At 46.6% G+C, this 19,683-nt stretch overlaps 1 protein-coding gene across 1 annotated transcript in view; it reads left to right on the top strand.

The window, feature by feature from the left end:
* Positions 1-19,683, top strand: part of CPAMD8 (C3 and PZP like alpha-2-macroglobulin domain containing 8) — a 96,813-nt gene that overhangs the window by 25,647 nt on the left and 51,483 nt on the right. Inside the window, exons 13-19 of the mRNA XM_082651268.1 lie at positions 1,164-1,292; positions 6,554-6,737; positions 8,039-8,211; positions 8,798-8,947; positions 9,319-9,480; positions 10,975-11,117; positions 14,508-14,570. Of these exons, the coding sequence (XP_082507394.1) occupies positions 1,164-1,292; positions 6,554-6,737; positions 8,039-8,211; positions 8,798-8,947; positions 9,319-9,480; positions 10,975-11,117; positions 14,508-14,570 (1,004 nt within the window). The remainder of the gene's footprint in view (positions 1-1,163; positions 1,293-6,553; positions 6,738-8,038; positions 8,212-8,797; positions 8,948-9,318; positions 9,481-10,974; positions 11,118-14,507; positions 14,571-19,683) is intronic.

The following is a 19,683-nucleotide window of genomic DNA, read 5'->3' as shown; positions in this document are numbered from 1 at the left end:
CTTTCTGGTATGATTGTCCCCATCCCGAATTATCTCATTAGCTCATATGATCAGGACCCACCATGAATAACAAAGACACCCGCATCACTTGGGAAATTTTAGGGGTTCAGAGGCTATCTGCCAGTAACTGAGATAAAGGTGGGCCAGCTTCTTTTCTCTAGTTGTGGTGAGCGGGGGCTACTCTTCGTTGAGGTGTGGGCTTCTCACTGCGGTGGCTTCTCTTGTTGCGGAGCACGGGCTCTAGGCATACGGGCTTCAGTAGTTGTGGCTCGCGGGCTCTAGAGCGCAGGCTCAGTAGTTGTGGCGCACGGGCTTAGTTGCTCCGCAGCATGTGGGATCTTCCCAGACCAGGGCTCGAACCCGTGTCCCCTGCATTGGCAGGTGGATTCTTAACCACTGCGCCACCAGGGAAGTCCCTAGCTTCTTTATTCCTTATCACACAGAGGTCTTAGACTACTCCCTTCCTGCCCCCACTTCTGGCATCTCTCTTGTGTTAGCCACACTTTTCCAGCAGCAAGTGAAGACAGCAGGTTCAAACTTCCAAAGGAGCAAAAGTCATATAACTGCCAGTCCCTGGGGCATGAAGGGGGAGGATGGAGAACTCCAGGGGGAGCAGTGTCCAGAGCTCTGGGGATGCTGCCCAGCGCGGCTTCTCCCTCTTCTGACCACCATCTCCCCTGTGCTCACTTCCCAAGGAGGTTTTACCCTCCGAGGAACCACCGAAGGTGCTGGCAAGCCCAGGACATGGGCTTCCCTAATATGCCTATGATGGAACTGTCTCTCAGTGGCCACGTGGGCCACCTACCATTGCCTGAGCCAACCCCCAACACCCTGTGGCCAGCCTTGGACACTTGCTTCCCGTGGAGCTGGGGAAGAACAAGCTAGCCACACTGGACCCCATACTCTGAGAATTGGGGAAGAGGTTCTCCAAAGGGAAATTGGAGCATGAGAAGATCTTGCTGCAGGGCAGGGCAGGGCAGGCAGAAGCGTGGAGTCGGGACACATCACCCTCCTGATACTACACACAGAGCACAGCCAATAGGGATGCTCACGCCCACCTCAGTGTCCACGGTTTTTATTGGGGTTTCATTACATAGGCTTGATTAAGACCCCCTTCCTACACCAAGCATCCAAGCCTTGATCAAATACCCTCTCTTCTTTAGACCAAGGTGACAGCCCTCGGTGGAAAGCTCGTGGGGGCCCAGTACCTGCCCAGCTACCTCTCCCTCAGCAGCTGGTACTCCCCAAGCCAGTGCTACCTGCAGCTGCAGCCGCCCTCCCTCCCCCTGCAGGTAAGGCTTTCAGGTGTGCCCTTCTCGAGCAGGACGGGGCCCAAGAAGCAGCATGCACGTGCCTCCAGGGAGCCTGCACATGCCCCAGCAGGGTTAATGCTGATGCTGACACAGGAGCCCCATCCCTCCAGCAAGGGGAGTATTGCATGGAATGAATTCCTGTAATTTATTTATGATGGACATTTAGGCCAAGGCCAGGGTTTACTGTGATGTCACCTGCCCTCAGGGTCCTGTTGGCCCTGGTTCCCCACTGTCTGGAGTTTCTTGTGCAAAGGCACCGGAAGTCACCCACCAGACACTTGCAGACACACCGAGTGCAAAGATGAGACGAACTCAGAGCTGGATCTCACGTTAGTTCTTCCCAAGTCTGTTATTCCATGATCCAAATTAAGTAAGATGCGTGAAGATGTGTGTGGAAATAGGGATCTGAAAACACTGAGCAGAAAATATGGAGACTTCCCATACACCCACTTCCCCTGCACGCAGTTTCCCTGATTATTACCATCTGTTAAAATTGATGAGCTGCTATTAATATGAGATTATGCACTGAAGTCCCCAGTGTATGTCAGGGTTCCCTCTTGGTGGTGCACGTTTTATGACAAATGCACAATGTCATGTATCCACCGTTACAACGTCATACAGGATCGTTTCACTTCCCGAAAAATCCACTGTGCTCTACCTATTCCTCCCTCCCTCCCTCCAACCCCTGGCAAACGCTGAGCTTTTCACTGTCTTTATACTTTTTCCTTTTCCGGAATGTCATAGAGCCAGAATTATACAGTGCGTGTCCTTTTCAGATTGTCTTCTTCTTTTTTAAAAAATATTTATTTATTTATTTGGCTGCAGTGGGTCTTTTTTTTTTTTTTTTTGGCTGTGTTGGGTTCGTTGCTGCACGAGGGCTTTCTCTAGTTGTAACGAGCGGGGGCTACTCTTCATTGCGGTGCGCGTGCTTCTCATTGCGGTGGCTTCTCTTGTTGTGGAGCACGGGCTCTAGGCACGTGGGCTTCAATAGTTGTGGCACGTGGGCTCAGTAGTTGTGGCGCATAGGCTTAATTGCTCTGCGGCATGTGGGATCTTCCTGGACCTGGGATTGAACCCGTGTCCCCTGCATTGGCAGGCGGATTCTTAACCATTGCGCCACCAGGAGAGTCCTGTGCCGGGTCTTAGTTGCAGCACGTGGGATCTTTGTTGCCACTTGCGGGATCTTCGTTGTGGTACGTGGGATCTTTTTTAGTTGCGACATGTGGGACCTAGTTCCCTGACCAGGGATTGAACCCAGGCCCCCTGCATTGGAAGTGCGGAGTCTTAGCCGCTGGACCACCAGGGAAGTCCCCAGATTGGCTTCTTTCATTTAGCAATTTGCATCGAACTACGTCCGACTCTTTTTCTGACTTGAGAGGGCCTTTCATTTTCGTGGCGAATTATATTGCATCATATGGTTTGGATCAACTGCGGTTTGTTTGTCCCCTCACCTGTTAAACGATATATACGTATATGTATGTTTTATAAAGCACTCCGTCAATTCCCCTAATTGATGCTCTGAGGGCTGAGCCCGGCTGCCGTGGGTGGTGGCAGGCTTGCCAGCATTGCCTCTAATGGAAACCACTTGCCAATGGGACTCCCGGGCCCTACCAGTCCTGTAAACCTCTGAGATCCCCTCTCCGAGGGTGCTGCCCAGTCCTGAGGGGCCCCTGGGACGCATCTTGGAGGAACTGAGGTGGCAGGGCTGCCTACTCCCTGGGCTTAATGGCCCTCTGTGGGGGTTATGAGAATGAGAAACTCCAGTGAGGTCGTGCCCAGCTAGGCTGCACACGCTGTTCTTGTTTTAATACTGTTTAACCATCTGTGCAGCGTAGGGGTGCTGGGGTTGGCCACCTTCTTGTGGGGGTGGGAAGGAGTCCCGTGTCATGTCTGCTGGGACGACTGTTCCCGTAGGCGAGGACTTGGCTGGGCCGCTCAGAATTTCTTCTTGGAGGGACACCTCTGTCCTGCCTCAGTCAGGTCAGCAGGCGCCAGCTCTCCCCGTCCCAGACTGTCATCGAGGGGCCCTGAGTGTGACCTCGGGGCATTGAGGCAAGAGTGACCATGCCTGGTGCAGTCCCAGCTCTGTGTTGGGGCCCTTTCTTCTTCCTCCAGCACCAAGGGATGTGCAGGGAGGAGCTGCTCTGTAAATGGGGCTGTCACCCCAATATTTTAGGGTTGCTCTGATGCCATGGGGTTATTTCGTGAGAAGAAGAAAAAGATTTGCACTCTTTCCTTTTTTTCCCCAACATCTCAAACAGAAAGAGACTTTTGTTTGGGTGTTGTTATAAGGAGGATATTTGCAAATTTAAAGAGAAATAAAAAAAGTATAATAAATAACCATACGCTTTTCACCTAGATTTATGAATTAATATTTTGCCTCCATCCATCTACCCACCCATCTACCCACCCACCCACTCACCTACCTACCCATCCATCTACCCATCCACCCATCCATCCACTCATCTATTTATCTCTCCATCCACCCATCCACCCACCCATCTACCCACCCCCCCACCGATCCACCCACATCCATCCATCCTCCCATCTACCCACCTATGCACCCATCATCCACCTACCACCCATTCCTCCACGCATCTACCCATCCATCCATCCACTCACCTATTTATCCATCTGTTTCTTTCCACCTTATTTATTTATTTATTTTTTCGCGGTACGCGGGCCTCTCACTGTTGTGGCCTCTCCCGTTGTGGAGTGCAGGCTCCGGACGCGCAGGCTCAGTGGCCATGGCTCACGGGCCCAGCCGCTCCGCGGCACGTGGGATCTTCCCGGACCGGGGTAGGAACCCGTGTCCCCTGCATCGGCAGGCGGACTCTCAACCACTGCGCCACCAGGGAAGCCCTGCCCCTTTTTTGACTGCAATATTTGAAAGGAAATTACAGATATGATGCTTCACTCTTAAATACTTGAGCATAATGTGTCTTAAAAATAGGGACGTTCTTCAACATGACCGCAAGGTCATTGTTATATCTGAGAAAATTATATTAACTCAATCATATTGTCTAATTCACAGGCAATATTCAGATTCTCAAAGGTGTCCTCGAGATACAGTTTATATATAGTGTGTGTGCACACCTATGCATGCCTGCACATATGTGTGAGTGTGCATGTCTTGCAGATGTATGCTTGTGCATGTGCACATGTGTGTGTGCTCACCTGTGTGTGCGTGTGTGTATGCGTGCCTGCATTTTACTCAGGATCAATTTAAAAGTTGCATTTGGCTCTTCTGTGTCCGTAATCGTTCTTGATCTAGAACAGTCTCCCTGCCTTTTCATTGCCATGACTTTTGTAAAGAATTCAAGCCTGTGATCTTGTAGATTATCCCACATTATGAGTGAGATTCAGGTTAAAACATGGTTCTGGCGAAACTACCATGTACGTACTCCTTTTGTTGAGCGCCATCAGGAGGCACAGATTTGGGCAGCCCCACCCTTGCTGAAGCTGGGTCTGGTTCCTACCAGCTCTTTCCCTCTGCAGGTGAAGCTAATAAATAATCTGGGTGACACTCTGAGGTCCCTGCCACAGTGTCCTGAGCCCCAGCAACCTTTCACCAAATGCCTTTGGCATCTTTGATGATTCTTGCTGTAATCAGTTATCACATTGGCTTTATGATGGATACTGTGATTTCTGCACTTATGATGATTCTGACATTCCTTCTAAATTTATTAGCTGGTAAAAAAAGAACTTGCCCCGCTATTATTTTTGCTGTATTATGGTTGTTTTCAGTGTGCCTATGGACTTGTGAACTTCTAAAAGATGATTCAAGGTGTTATAATTTGTGACCACCATGCTTCCTTTTTTCATTTCAGATTTTGGAATAACTTTAGACTTACAGAAGAGTTGCTCATGTAGTGCAGAGAGTTCCTGCATATCCTTCATCCAGCTTTCTTTCCCTAGTGTTTTAAATTGTTTGTCTTTTTGTTTCTGTGAGGGTACTTTATATATTTTGGACATTAGACCCTTATCAGATATATGACTTGGAAGTCTTTTCTGCCATTCTGTGGGTTGTCCTTTCACTTTCCTGATAGTGTCCTTTGATGCAACAAAGGTTTTTAATTTTGGTGAAATCCAATTTATCTATTATTTTTCTTTTGTTGTTTGTGCTTTTGGTGCCGTATCTCAAAGAAACCATTGCCAAATCCAAGGTCATGAAGGTTTACCCCTATGTTTTCTCCTAACAGTTTATGGTTTTAGCTCTTACATTTAAGTCTTTGAACCATTTTGAGTAAACTTCTGTATATGGTGTGAGGTAGGGTCCAACTTCATTCTTTTGAATGTGGAGATCCAGTTGTTCCAGAATCATCTGTTGAAAAGACTGTTCTTTCCCCTTCAAAAGGTCTTGGCATCCTTGATGAGAAGCAGTTTGCCATAGATGTTTACTTCTGGACTCTGAGTTCTATCCTATTGATCTATATGTCTGTCCTTATACCAATACCACACTGTTTTGATACTGTAGCTTTGTAGTAAGTTTTGAAATTGGCAAGCGTGAGTCCTACAACTTTGTTCTTTGTCGAGATTGTTTTGGTTATCCTGGATCCTTTGCATTTCCGTGTGAATTTTAGGATCAGCTTTTGCACTTGGACAAAAAAGGCCACTGGCGCTTCATTAGGCTTCCCCCTAATGTTACCATCTTCTGAGACCATGACACATTCGTCAAAACTAAGACATCAGCACTGGACATAACTAAACCCCAGGCTTTATTTGCATTTCCCTAGTTTTTCCAGGCACCTGCTTTTTTCAGTCCAGGATCCCATGCAGGATCTCACACTGCATTTCGTGTCCTCCAGTCTGATGGTTTCTTGGTCTTTCCTTGTCTTTCATGACCTTGACACTCTTGAAGAGTTCATTCTTCTTTCTGCTACTCCAGTTTCCCAGATTTGGCTGTGGGAGTGAGTACCTTTGGGTCAGCTCCTTTAACGGGTGGGTTCTTGTCTTCAGTGGGAAGTAGAATGACATTTATTAACCACCCACAGTGAACAGGTGTGATGTTGAGAATGATACGTTCATCATTCATTGGATCCTCAGGACCTTCTGTCCAGGAGATATAACCTTATTTTACAAATGGGGAAACTGAGGATCAGAGAGGTGAAATGACTTGCCCAAGGACCCACAGGGCCTCCCTGTGGCCCCACAGTGGCCTTCTCCCTAGGGTAGGCTGTGGCATTGGTGCTGGGCTGTGGATGTCAGGCATGGCTCCCCATGCTACGTGTCTCCCACAGGTCGGGGAGGATGCCCATTTCCCAGTGAAGTCCACGTGTCCCTGCAATTTCACTCTGTACTATGAGGTGGCTGCGAGGGGCAACATTGTGCTCTCGGGCCAGCAGCCTGCCCACATCACCCAGCAGAGAAGCAAGCGGGCAGCCCCGGAGAAGCCCATCCGCTTAACGCACCTTTCCGAGACAGGTGAGCTAGGCCACGGGCTGGAGGTTCCTATATTCCTTCTGAACCATTGAGACTGGGGTGGGCGCCCCAGCAAGGAGGAGTAGGCAGGGTGCAGCCAGGAGGGGGGGGCCTGCCTCAGGGTGGAGGGCACACGTCCCAGGCAAGACCGGGTTGGGGCCAGGAGGTTGGGCAGTGACCAGCTGTTGGAGGCATCGCTTCTTGAGGCTGCCGTGGGCTGGGCCCCTGCACAGGCCCACGCTGTGCCAGGTTGCCATCTGCCAGGCCCCTTCCGCCTTTGCCCAGACTGATTCCCCATGTAGGGGTCCTTCTTTTCCACATGTTCCTCACAAGACCCACCTCCTCCCCTGGGTCTCCCCAGCCTCGTCCTCTTCACAGCCCTTCTGCCTCAAGCAGGATCCCCTAACTAGGGACTGTGGACACTTGCAGGATATTCTTTGTTATGGGGCCTGTGCTGTGCACTGTAGGCTGCTGAGCAACATCCCTGGTCTCCCCCCACTAGATGCCAGTGGCAACCCCCCTACACACAGTATGACAACCTAAAATGTCTCCAGATATCACCAGTGTCTCTAGGGGGAAAAGTGACGCCTGGGTGTGAATCACTGAGATAGATAGATAGATAGATAGATAGATAGGGAGACAGATTCATAGATAGAATTATCAATAGATAAGTTGATGGATGGATAGAGTCATGGATAGGTGGGTCGATAAAGAGATGGCTTTATAAATAGAATCAATAGATAAATTGATAGATGGATGGTTAGATAGAGTCATAGATGGATGGATGGGTGGATAATTGGATGGATGGATGGATGGATGATGGATAAGAAGGCGGGCAGACAGGCAGACAGGACGTCAGACAGGGTCTCTCTCATCCACGTCAGTTTCTCATCCTCCACACTACTGATGTTTGGGGCCGGATTATTCTCTGTGGGGCTGTCCTGTGCATTGTAGGGTGTTGGATAGCATCCCTGGCCTCCACCCACTAGATGCCAGTAACACCCCCAAGTTGCGACAACCAAAATTACCAAATGCCCCCTGGGGAGTAGCATTGCCATGGTTGAGAACCACTGGCCTGAATGGTGCTTTGGACATTGTGCGTCCACATCCTCTTGGGTTTATCTTCCCTTCTGGGTGAAATAACAGGGGGTGTGAGTATACATGGAGTAGTTGCCCTGGGCCAGCCCTGGGCTGCCATCTCTTCGCGCCACCCCCTATGTAACCCCCAGAGCAACTGGTGCATCGGTGGTTCTACTGTGGGATGCTGAGCTTTCATGTTTCTCCCCACCTTTGACTTGTCTAAGAGCCCTCTCCAGCCCCAGCAGCAGAGGTCAATGTGTGCGTGACCTCTCTCCGGCTGACCGTGACCCCCAGCATGGTCCCCCTCGGCCGCCTGCTGGCCTTCTACGTCAGGGAGAATGGAGAAGGGGTGGCTGACAGCCTCCAGTTTGCTGTTGAGACCTTCTTTGAAAACCAGGTAGAGAATCGGGTACCAAACTGGGGGAGGGAGAGGCGATGTGCAAGAGTCATCAGGGCTGAGGGCTCCAGGGTGTCGGGGCTGGGGTAGACTGCACACAGCTGCCACTCAGACTTCACATAGTATGACAGGCAGGACTTTTAAGGGTTGCCCTACCTTCAGGATCCTAAGTTGCGTCTTTACTGGAGATCCTCCAAAACTCACCCAGATGGGGATTCATTACACACAGGAAAAGTGGTCAGCTGTTCTCTGTCCCTGCTGGGCTCCACTCACGTCCCCCCAAACGGGCTCCGCCCCCCACGTCCTCTCCCTGCGCCCTCCAAAACTGGCTGCAACATGTCCTCTGTCACCGCCCCTCTCCCCACCTCTCTTCTCCCCTCCCATCTTCTGCACAGAATGTACCAGTTGCGCCAGCCTAGTTCCCGTCATTCAGCCTCCCATCCTTTTCCTCATCTGGGCAGCAAAGCCAGGGTCCCAGCTGAGCTGGCGAGGACCGACTCTTCTCGGAGGGCAGAGAGGGTGGGTGGGTGGGTGGGTCTGGAGAGTTTGGTCAAGCTCCCGAGTTTTCTGCTGTGTTTGGGTCCAGGTTTCACTGACATATTCAGCAAATGAGACCCAACCCGGGGAAGTCATCGATCTGCGGGTCAGGGCTGCAAGGGGCAGTTGCGTGTGTGTAGCTGCGGTTGACAAGAGCATCTACTTGCTCAGGTCTGGGTTTCGGCTGACTCCCACCCAGGTGAGCGGGGGCCCTTGGGCACTGGGCTCCAGCATCTTCACGGACGTCTCTTCCTTTCCAATAACTGAAAAGCCCCGTATAAATCCAGATTGTCTCTCTTCACTGGGTTCATTCTCAGCAAACCCCATCCTTGTCGCTGTTTGGGTGCAGTTAAAAGATCTTGGAGTCAAATCCAATGTCACGTTGTCCGGGTCCCACCTCTTCAGCCCCACGCTTCCCATCTTAAAAATGGGTTAATGCCACCGACTCCGGTCTCCTAAGATTGGTTCCAAGTGATACATTGAGAGGAGGTTGAGATGGGAGCATGCCAGGCCAGTTTGGGTTGAAAAGAAACCCTCAGTTGACCAGTTCCTGCTCCCCTTTGTTTGTAGGTTTTCCGGGAATTGGAAGATTACGATGTTTCTGATGCTTTTGGGGTGTCCAGGGAGGATGGACCCTTCTGGTGGGCTGGGCTGATGGCCCGACGACGCCGGCGCTCCTCCATCTTCCTGTGGCCCTGGGGTGTCACCAAGGACTCCGGGTTTGCCTTTGCCGTAAGGAGAGGTGGTCTTGGACCCCACCGCCCCCTTCTGAGCTCCTTTTCCTTTGAAACAAAGGGTCTCGGGGTACAGAGATGGGTTGGGGTGGAAGTTTCCAAACTTTTAGCATTGCAGAATCTTTTTTGATTGTCCCCAGTGGAAGCTCATATGTGGACCCTCCAATTTGCAAAACGGACGAGAGCAGAATGAGTATCCATTGATAACTTGAACTTGTTCTGGAGCAATGATGATGAAAGTGCTTTGGTGGAAGGAAAACCTACACTATGGGTGCAGGTGCCGTGTTCTCAGGTCCCTTGCTGACATTTATAGCTCAAATCTGTCCCCTTCCTTCCTGGCTCCGGGGACCAGGGCGCTGCTGGAGACACAATACACACAAATGTCATTCTAGCCCACTTTAGCATGCTGGCGGTCTCCACTCAAATGCATGAGAGCACTTTTCATCCTAGGTTTTAAATCATTTAAAAGGCATCCTTGGGAATCCTCTGGTGGTCCAGTGGTTAGGACTCTGTGCTTTCACTGCTGGTGCCTGGGTTCAATCCCTGGTCGGGGAACTAAGATCCTGCAAGCCCTGCGGCATGGCCAAAACAAATTAAAATAAATAAAAGGCATCCTTTTCCTCCCATTTTTATTATGGAACATTTTCAAACATATAGAAACGTTGAACAAATTAGCGAACACCTGTAGATCCACCACTTGGATCCCACAGTTAACATTTTGCTGTATCAAATATATATACCAATATATATACATATATATCATTTTTTTATTAAAGAATTTTTTTGATGTGGACCATTGTTTTAAAGTCTTTATTGAATTTGTTACAACTGCTTCTGTTTTATGTGTTTTGGTCGTGAGGCACGTGGGATCTTACCTCCCCGACCAGGGATCAAACCCGCACCCCCTACACTGGAAGGTGAAGTCTTAACCACTGGACCAGCAGGGAAGTCCCTGTATTATAACAGTAATAACTGCAGCCCACAGTCATTGGCTCTTGGTCCGGATTAGGCACTGCACCAATTGATTTGTTTTAAATAGAGGTGAAATTCGCATAGCAGAAAATTAACCCATTTTAAAGTGAACAATTCAGTGGCATTTAGTACATTCACAGTGCTGTGCAAACCAGCACCTCTGTCTAGTTCCAGAACATTTCCATCACCCCAAAAGGAGACCTGTCACCATTAGCAGTCACTCCACACCCACCCTCCCCCAGCACCTGGCAACCATTGATCTCCCTGTGGTTTTGGACGTCTCATATAAATGGAATCATACAAGATGTGGCCTTTTGTGCCTAGACCACAAACGTGCTGGCCTCCCCTCTGCTCTGCCCTGGATGGTTACTGGGTCCCATGACCCCCTTAGTCCGTGTCACCAAGCCTGGAGAGAGGACTGACTCCCTCAGGGCTACGCAGCAGTGATGTTGGGGCAGTGACCTCTGGGACTACAATGTCCACTTCCCCACTGTGGGTCTGGGCATTATCTGTTGCCTAGGAAACAGGACTGGTGGTGATGACAGACCTGGTGAGCCTGAACCACCGGCAAGACGGCGGCCTGTACACTGATGAGGCTGTCCCTGCCTTCCAGCCCCACACAGGGAGCCTGATGGCAGCAGTGTCCTCCAGACAACCCCCCAGGTAATTGTCACTGCCTCGAGTAGGGTTGTCTAAACTCATACTGTTGACATTTGGGGCTGGATCATTTTCTGCAGTGAGGCTGCCCCACGCACTATAGGGTGTTGAGTGGCATCCCTGGTCTCCACCAACCAGATGCCAGTAACCCCCCACCCCTACCCCCAGTTGTGACAACCAAAAATGTCTTCAGACATTGCCCAGTGTCTCCTTGGGGCCAGACTCACCAATGGCCTAGTGTGCTGGGGCACTGAGCACTTTGGCTCTGCTCCCCCTAGTCCTTGGACCCATCCAAGTGCATGGAATTGGGGGTTGGGGGTGCAGAAGAGAAGGAAGGTGTAACAGGGGAGCAGATCTGCCTAGGGACAGACAAATTGGGGCAGGGTGGGAAACTGTGGCTTGATCCTCCCACTCCCAGAGACTCTGCTTAGAAAATTCTCTCTATTACCCTTTCTCCTTCCTCCCACCATTTCCTCCTTCCTTCTGTTCCTGTCTCTTCCCCTTTCCCCTTCAACTCTTTACCTTTTGGAGTTAGACACCAAGTAATTACTTTTCAGTCTTTCTTATTTTAAATCAAATGTTTAAGCCTCAGAGTGTTGCTTTGGCTGCACCCAAGTTGTGCTATGAAGTGTTTCCATTATTGCTGGCTTCCAAATAGATTCTTACTAGTGGAAAAATTGATTTGCCCAGATGTGGCAAGTGACTTACCCAGAGGTGTTTTCAATTTTCAAGTGATTTTTAAAATTATTATAATTTTATGTGTTTTATAAATTTGTGTCAGATGTGCATCATGGCCAGAGAACATGGTCTGTATGATATCCACTATGGTCAACAAACATAGTCTGTATGATACCCATCATCTGTTTTTTATTTTGGAGACTGGCTATGTGGTATATGGTCTGTTTTTGTAAATGCTCATATCTACTTGAAAAGAATGTCCAAGCTCCTGTCATTGGGTATAGGATTCTCTATGAGTACTTTTGGTCAAGTCTATGGTAGATGGTGCCCAAACCCTCCATATCCTTGCTCATTTTGTTTCTTTGTTTGTTTGCTAACTTATCAATTACTGAGAGAGAGGAGTTCACATCTCCCCCTTAGATTTGTGGCTTTGTCCCTGGTCTCATGGAAACCTTTGTTTCACAGGAGGTAGTGTTTCCTGTTCTCTCCTGTCTTTCCCTTTGTTCCCTCCCTTCTGCTCCCCCATCCCCCACCTGTCTTCTTTCCCACCTTCTTCATTCTCTGCCTCTCCCACTAACTCCTCAACTCCAGCCAGCTTGGGGAGGGGTAGGGTGTTTTGAAGACCTTGCCTTTTCACTCTCTCTGAATTTAGGGGTGTGTAGGCTGGGAAAGGGGAGGCAGGCCTTGGATGTACCCTTTCCTGCCAACTCATTAAATGAGAAGCACAGAACCAAGTGGGCCAGGGATGGGGTCAGTGTGGTCAGCAGTGCCCCAGCATCTGGGTCTCTTTGGAGACCTTGAGGGTGGCACCCAGACTCCTTAGCCCTTGTTCTGAGCCAGATGTGGCCCAGAGGATGTCCCACCCTGGCAGGCCTGTCCATGAAAACCCTCTTCTTCTTTCAAGCCCTCTCTGCCCAGATTGGGAACCTTCCCAGTCCCCCCAGTCTCCTCTGCAGTGGTTTCTGGATACCTGGATCCCCTAGGTTCTTCCTGCCCAAGTCACACATTTAACAGGCCCACAGGGGTCCTCGTTTCCAAACTCCACATCAGGGCATAGGCAGACCAGGCTCCCCCTGTGGTACTTTGGACGCACACGAAGGCACTTCTGAGATGTGGTTGAGTGAGGAGGTGGAATATTGGCCCCTGAGCATCCTTCAGCCAGACACTACTCTGGAAGCCTGGAGCCTCCCACGTGCGTGCCTCCTCAGAGCTTGGCCTGAAGTGGATATGCAAGCAGCCTCGAAACCCAAAACCTCAAAGGGAATTGTAAATCCCAATGCAGAAAGGCACAAGAAATGCCTTAAAAAGCAAGTGTTTGTGCCTTTTTGTCATTGGATAATGCATCCTTATTCTGAAGGACATTTTTCTTAACCATATGCATGTGGTTAAATTATTTTTCAAAGAGTATGAAAGGGTATATAATGAAATGGAAGTCTCCCTCCCACCTCCAGATCCTCCGCTCCCTTCTAAGAGGCAATAATGGTCAATAATTCCTTAGATATCCTTCTAGAAATTTTCTGTGTATACACAAGGATTTAAAAAAAAAAAAACGCAGTGGGAGAATACTATAATACTGTTCTGTGCCTTCCTTTTTAAAGTCAGCGATAAACCTTAGAGGCCATTTCATACCAGTACATAGATACTTACCTCACCCTTTTTCACTGACACGTAATATTCCACGGTGTGAATGTACTGTCATTTGATTAACCAAACGATGTTTGTTATTTCTCACAGTGCTGCAGTGAGCCACACCATAGTCTGTCTTTGCACATGTGTCTGTGGTTAATTTCAGGGTTCATCCCTGGGAGAGGTAACCTCAGGTTGAAAGAGATGTGAGCATTTCTAATCTTGAGAAGTTTTGCCAGATGTCAAGTAGGGCTTATTAATATTATTTTTTAAAGAATAGGACAGTCCCTGGACTTCCTTGGCAGTCCAGTGGTTAAGACTTTGCCTTCCACTGAAGGGGGTGCAGGTTCAATCCCTGGTTGGGGAGCTAAGATCCTACCTGCCTCGGGGCCCAAAAACCAAAACATAAAACAGAAGCAATATTGTAACAAATTCAATAAAGACTAAAAAGGAAAAGAAAAAAAAAAAAGAATAGGACAGCCCCTGAGGAAGGTGGGCTATGAGGCTTCTGGGGATAAACCAAGAATGAAAGCACATGAAAGAATGTATATACATATAACTGAATCACTTTGCTGTACTTCAGAAACTAAACTAACACAATGTCGTAAGTCAACTATACTTCAATTAAAAAAAACTGAAAAAAAAAAATGAAAGCACAGAGGAAGGGGGAGAGGGGATAGGAGAGCTCTATGTAATGATGCAGAAAAACATGGCAAACCCAGGGAGGGAAATTAACAAAGGAGAGGACATGGGATGGTCCCTGTGGCCCTTCTTACCTTCTAAATTCAGGATGCGAGGCACCACTGTCATTTTAAGAAGCCTCTGTGAAGCCTTTGATGCCTCGCTTGTACTAGTCCTAATCAAGTAGAATGTTAACCCTGCCAGGTGAAAGAATTAACACATTGTGTCCTATTAGAGTAGAATACTAACCTTTCCAGGTCAGAGAATTAAAACGTGTAGAAAATGAAGCTGCTGGGTGAGAGAATTAACATATTATAGGCTAATCAAGTAGAATGTTAACCTGCCAGGTAACAATTAAGTTATGTCCGTGAAACTTTAATCATTTCTTTTTTAAAAAAAATATTTTCGTAGAGCAGAGAAGAAGAAAAGGACCTACTTCCCTGAAACATGGATTTGGCACTGTCTCAACATCAGGTAAGTATGATTTCTTTCCTTTGCTGCCTTTGTGGGCTGACTCAGAGGCACTCATGAAAGATGGTTCCCAGTCGGTTTGCCTGGAGATCTGACACCAACATCTGAGTAAGACATTGGGCATCCTTTTCTAACACATAAAACTCAAAGCTATGAAGTCAGCCCCAAATCCCTCTGTAGCCTCAGACATCTGCCTATGAAATATGAAATTTGAGGGCTTCATGCTTCTTAACAACTCCCTCTTGGGGTAACTCTATCCGCTCTGTTTATATAACGAGCTCATTAAAATGATTACAGTTCCCTGGAACATGAACTCAATTCCACCCACCCACCCCCTCCTCGCTCCTCAGGGGACTCAGGCTCCTGCCCGCAAAACAGGCTGCTTCTCTCAGCACATTTCCTTTCTACATTGTTTTCTCTTTTAGTTCGCCTTGAAGCAGCAGTGCTGTGCTAAATTCTTGCCAGATGCAGTTGGCTTTTTTCTTTCAATGCTTAGTGTCAGAAGGTAGTGGTGACTTGCCCTGGGAAACCAGTTAGGCATGAAAGTTCAGACCCTGGGGCTAGTGGATTGGCCAGCGGGTGGACCGACTGCTGAGCTGGGGTCCCCTTCTTGGCATGAGATGCCGTGGCACATGCTCAGCACAGAGCCAAGCACTCAGCTGGGGGTTCCTCAGGCCGCTTTCACGGATGTGCTTGTCCTCATTATGGGCAGTCTTCCCTGCTGGTCAGAACAGAAGCTGATTACTGCATTTTGTTCTGGGAGTCCAGATTTAAGATGGGCTGTCAGTCCATCATCAGAGATGTACGGAGAGTAAAAATGTATCTATTTTCTGTGTACTGGGTGATGTTTTGGGTGCTGGGTAGTGTTTTTGGTGCCAGGGATGGCACCTTGATCAAGGCAGATAGGGTCCCCTCACGCGTAGAATTTATGTTTTATGCCTCCAAGGGCTTCATGCTTCAGTAGGGCCAGTGTTCTCATGGAGGGCTTGGGAGGAAGTAGAGGGACCCTTTGGGGAAGCTAGAAAGACTCCCAGGGCAGGTGGAGCCCAAGCTGGGTCCCACAGGATAAATAAACAAGAAGGGGGGAAGGGGATCCAGGAGGCAGGACCAGCATGGGCAAGAGTTGGGGCTTGGAAGAGGCTGGTGATTTTCACATGGTTGGGATGAGGCAGGCCAAGAGGACGAGGCAGGGAGTGTGACGGCCGTGTGGTCTGTGGTGGGGGTGTGGAGAGCCACAGAGGGTTGCTGGGAGGCATTTGGGATTTGAGACGGTCTCTCTCCCTCTGTTGGCTGGAGCAAGGATGAGTCAGAGAGTACAGATCTGAGACCAAGGAGGAGGTTCTTGCTGGGCCCAGGCAAGGACTCGTCAGCTCTTTTTTTTTTTCTTTTCTAATTTTTAAAATTGGTAAAATACACGTAACATAAAATTGACCACCTTAACTATTTTTAGGTGTACGGTTCAGTGGTAATAAGTGCATTCGTATTGTTGTGCTGCCATCACCACCCTCCGTCTCCAAAACTCCTTTCCTCTTGCAAAACTGAAACTATGTCCCCATTAAATACTAACTCCCCAATCCTCCCTCCCCTCAGCCCCCTAGCGTCCACTCTTCTACTTTTTGTCTCTATGAATCTTACTGCTCTAAGGACCTCATGTAAGTGGAATCATATAGTATTTGTCCTTTTGTGACTGGCTCATTTCACTTAGCATGGTGTCCTCATGGTTCATCCTTGTTGTGGCATGTATCAAAATTTGCTTTCTTTTTAAGCCTGAATAGCATTCCGTTGTATGGGTGGACCACATTTCGTGTATCCATTCGTCCTTTGGTGGACACTTAGGTTGCTTCCACCTTTTGGTTATTATGAATAACCCTTCTATGAATATGGATGTGCAAATATCACTTCGAGACTCTGCTTTCAATTCTTTTGGGTATATACCCAGAAGTGGAGTTGCTGGATCATATGGTAATTCTGTGTTTAATTTTTTGAGAATTCACCATATTGTTTTCCACAGTGGTTGCACCATTTTACATTCCCACCAACAGTGCACAAGGGTTCTTCTTTAAATGTTGGATAGAATTTACCAGCGAAGCCATCACATCCAGAGCTTCTCTTTTTGGGAAGATTTTGATTGCTGATTCAATCTCCTTACTTGTTAGAGATTTATTCAGATTTGTTATTTCCTTGTGATTCAGTCTTGGTAGGTTTTGTGTTTCTAAGAATTTGTCCATTCATCTAGATTATCCAAGTTGTTGGTGTACAGTAGTTCATAGTAGTCTCTTAAAATCGTTTTTTATTTCCGTGGAATCAGTAGTAATGTCCCCACTTTCATTTTGGATTTTAGTAATTTAAGTCTTTTCTCTTTTTTCTTAGATCATCTAGCTAAAGGTTTGTTAATTTTATTAATCTTTTCAAAGAACCAACTTTGGGTTTCATTGATTTTCTCTATTATTTTTCTTTTTTTAAAAAAAATTAATTAATTAATTAGTTAATTTATTTGGCTATGCCATGTCTTAGTTGTGGTATGCGAGATCTTCATTGCACCATGTGGGATCCTTTCAGTTGCAGCATGCGGGATCTAGTTCCCTGACAAGGGATCGAACCTGGACCCCCTGCATTGGGAGCGCAGAGTCCTAACCACTGGACCACGAGGAAAGTCCCTCTCTATTATTTTTGTATTCTTTGTTTTGTTTATTTCTGCTATAATCTTTATTATTTCTGCTTTATTATTAGATCTCTGTTTTCGTTTTTCAAGTTCTTTAAGTTACAAAGTTAGGCTGTTTATTTGAGATCTTATTTTTTAATGTAAGCATTTACAGCTATGAATATCCCCCTTAATACTGCTTTTGATGCATCCTGTGAGTTTTGGTGTGTTGTGCTTTTGTTTTCATTCATCTCTAAGTCCTTTTTTTCTTTTTCTTTTTGCAGAGATTTAAAAAAATTTCTTTCAAATCCAGAGATAATTTGAATAGCAAAGTAAACAGTTAATTTTTGACATATCATTTATCTTTGCAAAAACATTTCTTTTTCTTTTTGAATTTTATTTTATTTATTTTATACAGCAGGTTCTTACTAGCTATCTATTTTATATATATTAGTGTATATATGTCAATCCCAATATCCCAATTCATCCCACCACCACCACCACCCACCCTGTTTTCCCCACTTGGTGTCCATACGTTTGTTCTCTACATCTGTGTCTCAATTTCTGCCTTGCAAACTGGTTCATCTGTGCCATTTTTCTAGATTCCACATATATGCATTAATATGCAGTATTTGTTTTTCTCTCTCTGACTTACTTCACTCTGTATGACAGTCTCTAGGTCCATCCACGTCTCTACAAATGACCCAATTTCGTTCCTTTTTATGGCTGAGTAATATTCCATTGTATATACGTACCACACCTTCTTTATCCATTTGTCTGTCGATGGGCATTTAGGTTGCTTCCATGACCTGGCTATTGTAAATAGTGCTGCAATGAACATTGGAGTGCATATGTCTTTCTGAATAATGGTTTTCTCTGGGTATATGCCCAGTAGTGGGATTGCTGGTTCATATGGTAATTCTAGGTTTAGTTTTTTTAAGGAACCCCCATACTGTTCTCCATAGTGGCTGTATCAATTTACATTCCCACCAGCAGTGCAAGAGGGTTCCCTTTTCTCCACACCCTTTCCAGCATTTATTGTTTGTAGATTTTTTGATGATGACCATTCTGACCGGTGTGAGGTGATACCTCATTGTAGTTTCGATTTGCATTTCTCTAATGATTAATGATGTTGAGCATCCTTTCATGTGTTTGTTGGCAATCTGTATATCTTCTTTGGAGAAATGTTTATTTAGGTCTTCTGCCCATTTTTGGATTGGGTTGTTTCTTTTTTTGATATTGAGCTGCATTGGCTGTAAATTTTGGAGATTAATCCTTTGTCAGTTGCTTCATTTGCAAATATTTTCTCCCATTCTGAGGGTTGTCTTTTGGTCTTGTTTATGGTTTCCTTTGCTGTGCAAAAGCTTTTAAGTTTCATTAGGTCCCATTTGTTTATTTTTGTTTTTCTATTACTCTAGGAGGTGGGTCAAAAAGGATCTTGCTGTGATTTATGTCATAGCGTATTCTGCCTATGTTTTCCTCTAAGAGTTTTATAGTGTCTGGTCTTACAGCTAGGCCTTTAATCCGTTTTGAGTTTATTTTTATGTATGGTGTTAGGGAGTGTTCTAATTTCATTCTCTTACACGTAGCTGTCCAGATTTCCCAGAACCACTTATTGAAGAGGCTGTCTTTTCTCCATTGTATATTCTTGCCTCCTTTATCAAACATAAGGTGACCATAGGTGCATGGGTTTATCTCTGGGCTTTCTATCCTGTTTCATTGATCTATATTTCTGTTTTTGTGCTAGTACCATGTTGTCTTGATTACTGTAGCTTTGTAGTATAGTCTGAAGTCAGGGAGTCTGATTCATCCAGCACGGTTTTTTTCCCTCAAGATTGCTTTGGCTCTTCGGGGTCTTTTGCGTCTCCATACAAATTTTAAGATTTTTTGTTCTAGTTCTGTAAAAAATGCCATTGGTAATTTGATAGGGATTGCATTGAATCTGTAGATTGCTTTGGGTAGTATAGTCATTTTCACAAAATTGATTCCTCCAATCCAAGAACATGGTCTATCTCTCCATCTGTTTGTGTCATCTTTGATTTCTTTCATCAGTGTCTGATAGTTTTCTGAGTACAGGTCTTTTACCTCCTTAGGTTTATTCCTACATATTTTATTCTTTTTGTTGCAATGGTGAATGAGATTGTTTCCTTAATTTCTCTTTCTGATCTTTCATTGTTAGTGTATAGGAATGCAAGAGATTTCTGTGCATTAATTTTGTATCCTGCAACTTTACCAAATTCATTGATTAGCTCTAGTAGTTTTCTGGTGGCATCTTTAGGATTCTCTATGTATAGTATCATGTCATCTGCAAACAGTGACAGTTTTACTTCTTCTTTTCCAATTTGGATTCCTTTTTTTTCTTTTTCTTCTCTGATGGCCATGGCTAGGACTTCCAAAATTATGTTGAATAATAGTGGCGAGAGTGGAAATCCTTGTCTTGTTCCTGATTTTACAGGAAATGCTTTCAGTTTTTCA

The sequence above is a fragment of the Grampus griseus genome (genome assembly GCF_964374135.1).
Source record: "Grampus griseus genome assembly, chromosome: 3".
In the NCBI taxonomy this organism is placed as follows: domain Eukaryota; kingdom Metazoa; phylum Chordata; class Mammalia; order Artiodactyla; family Delphinidae; genus Grampus; species Grampus griseus.
Note: the sequence above shows the minus strand (reverse complement) of the source record. Positions and strands in the feature narration are given on the sequence as shown.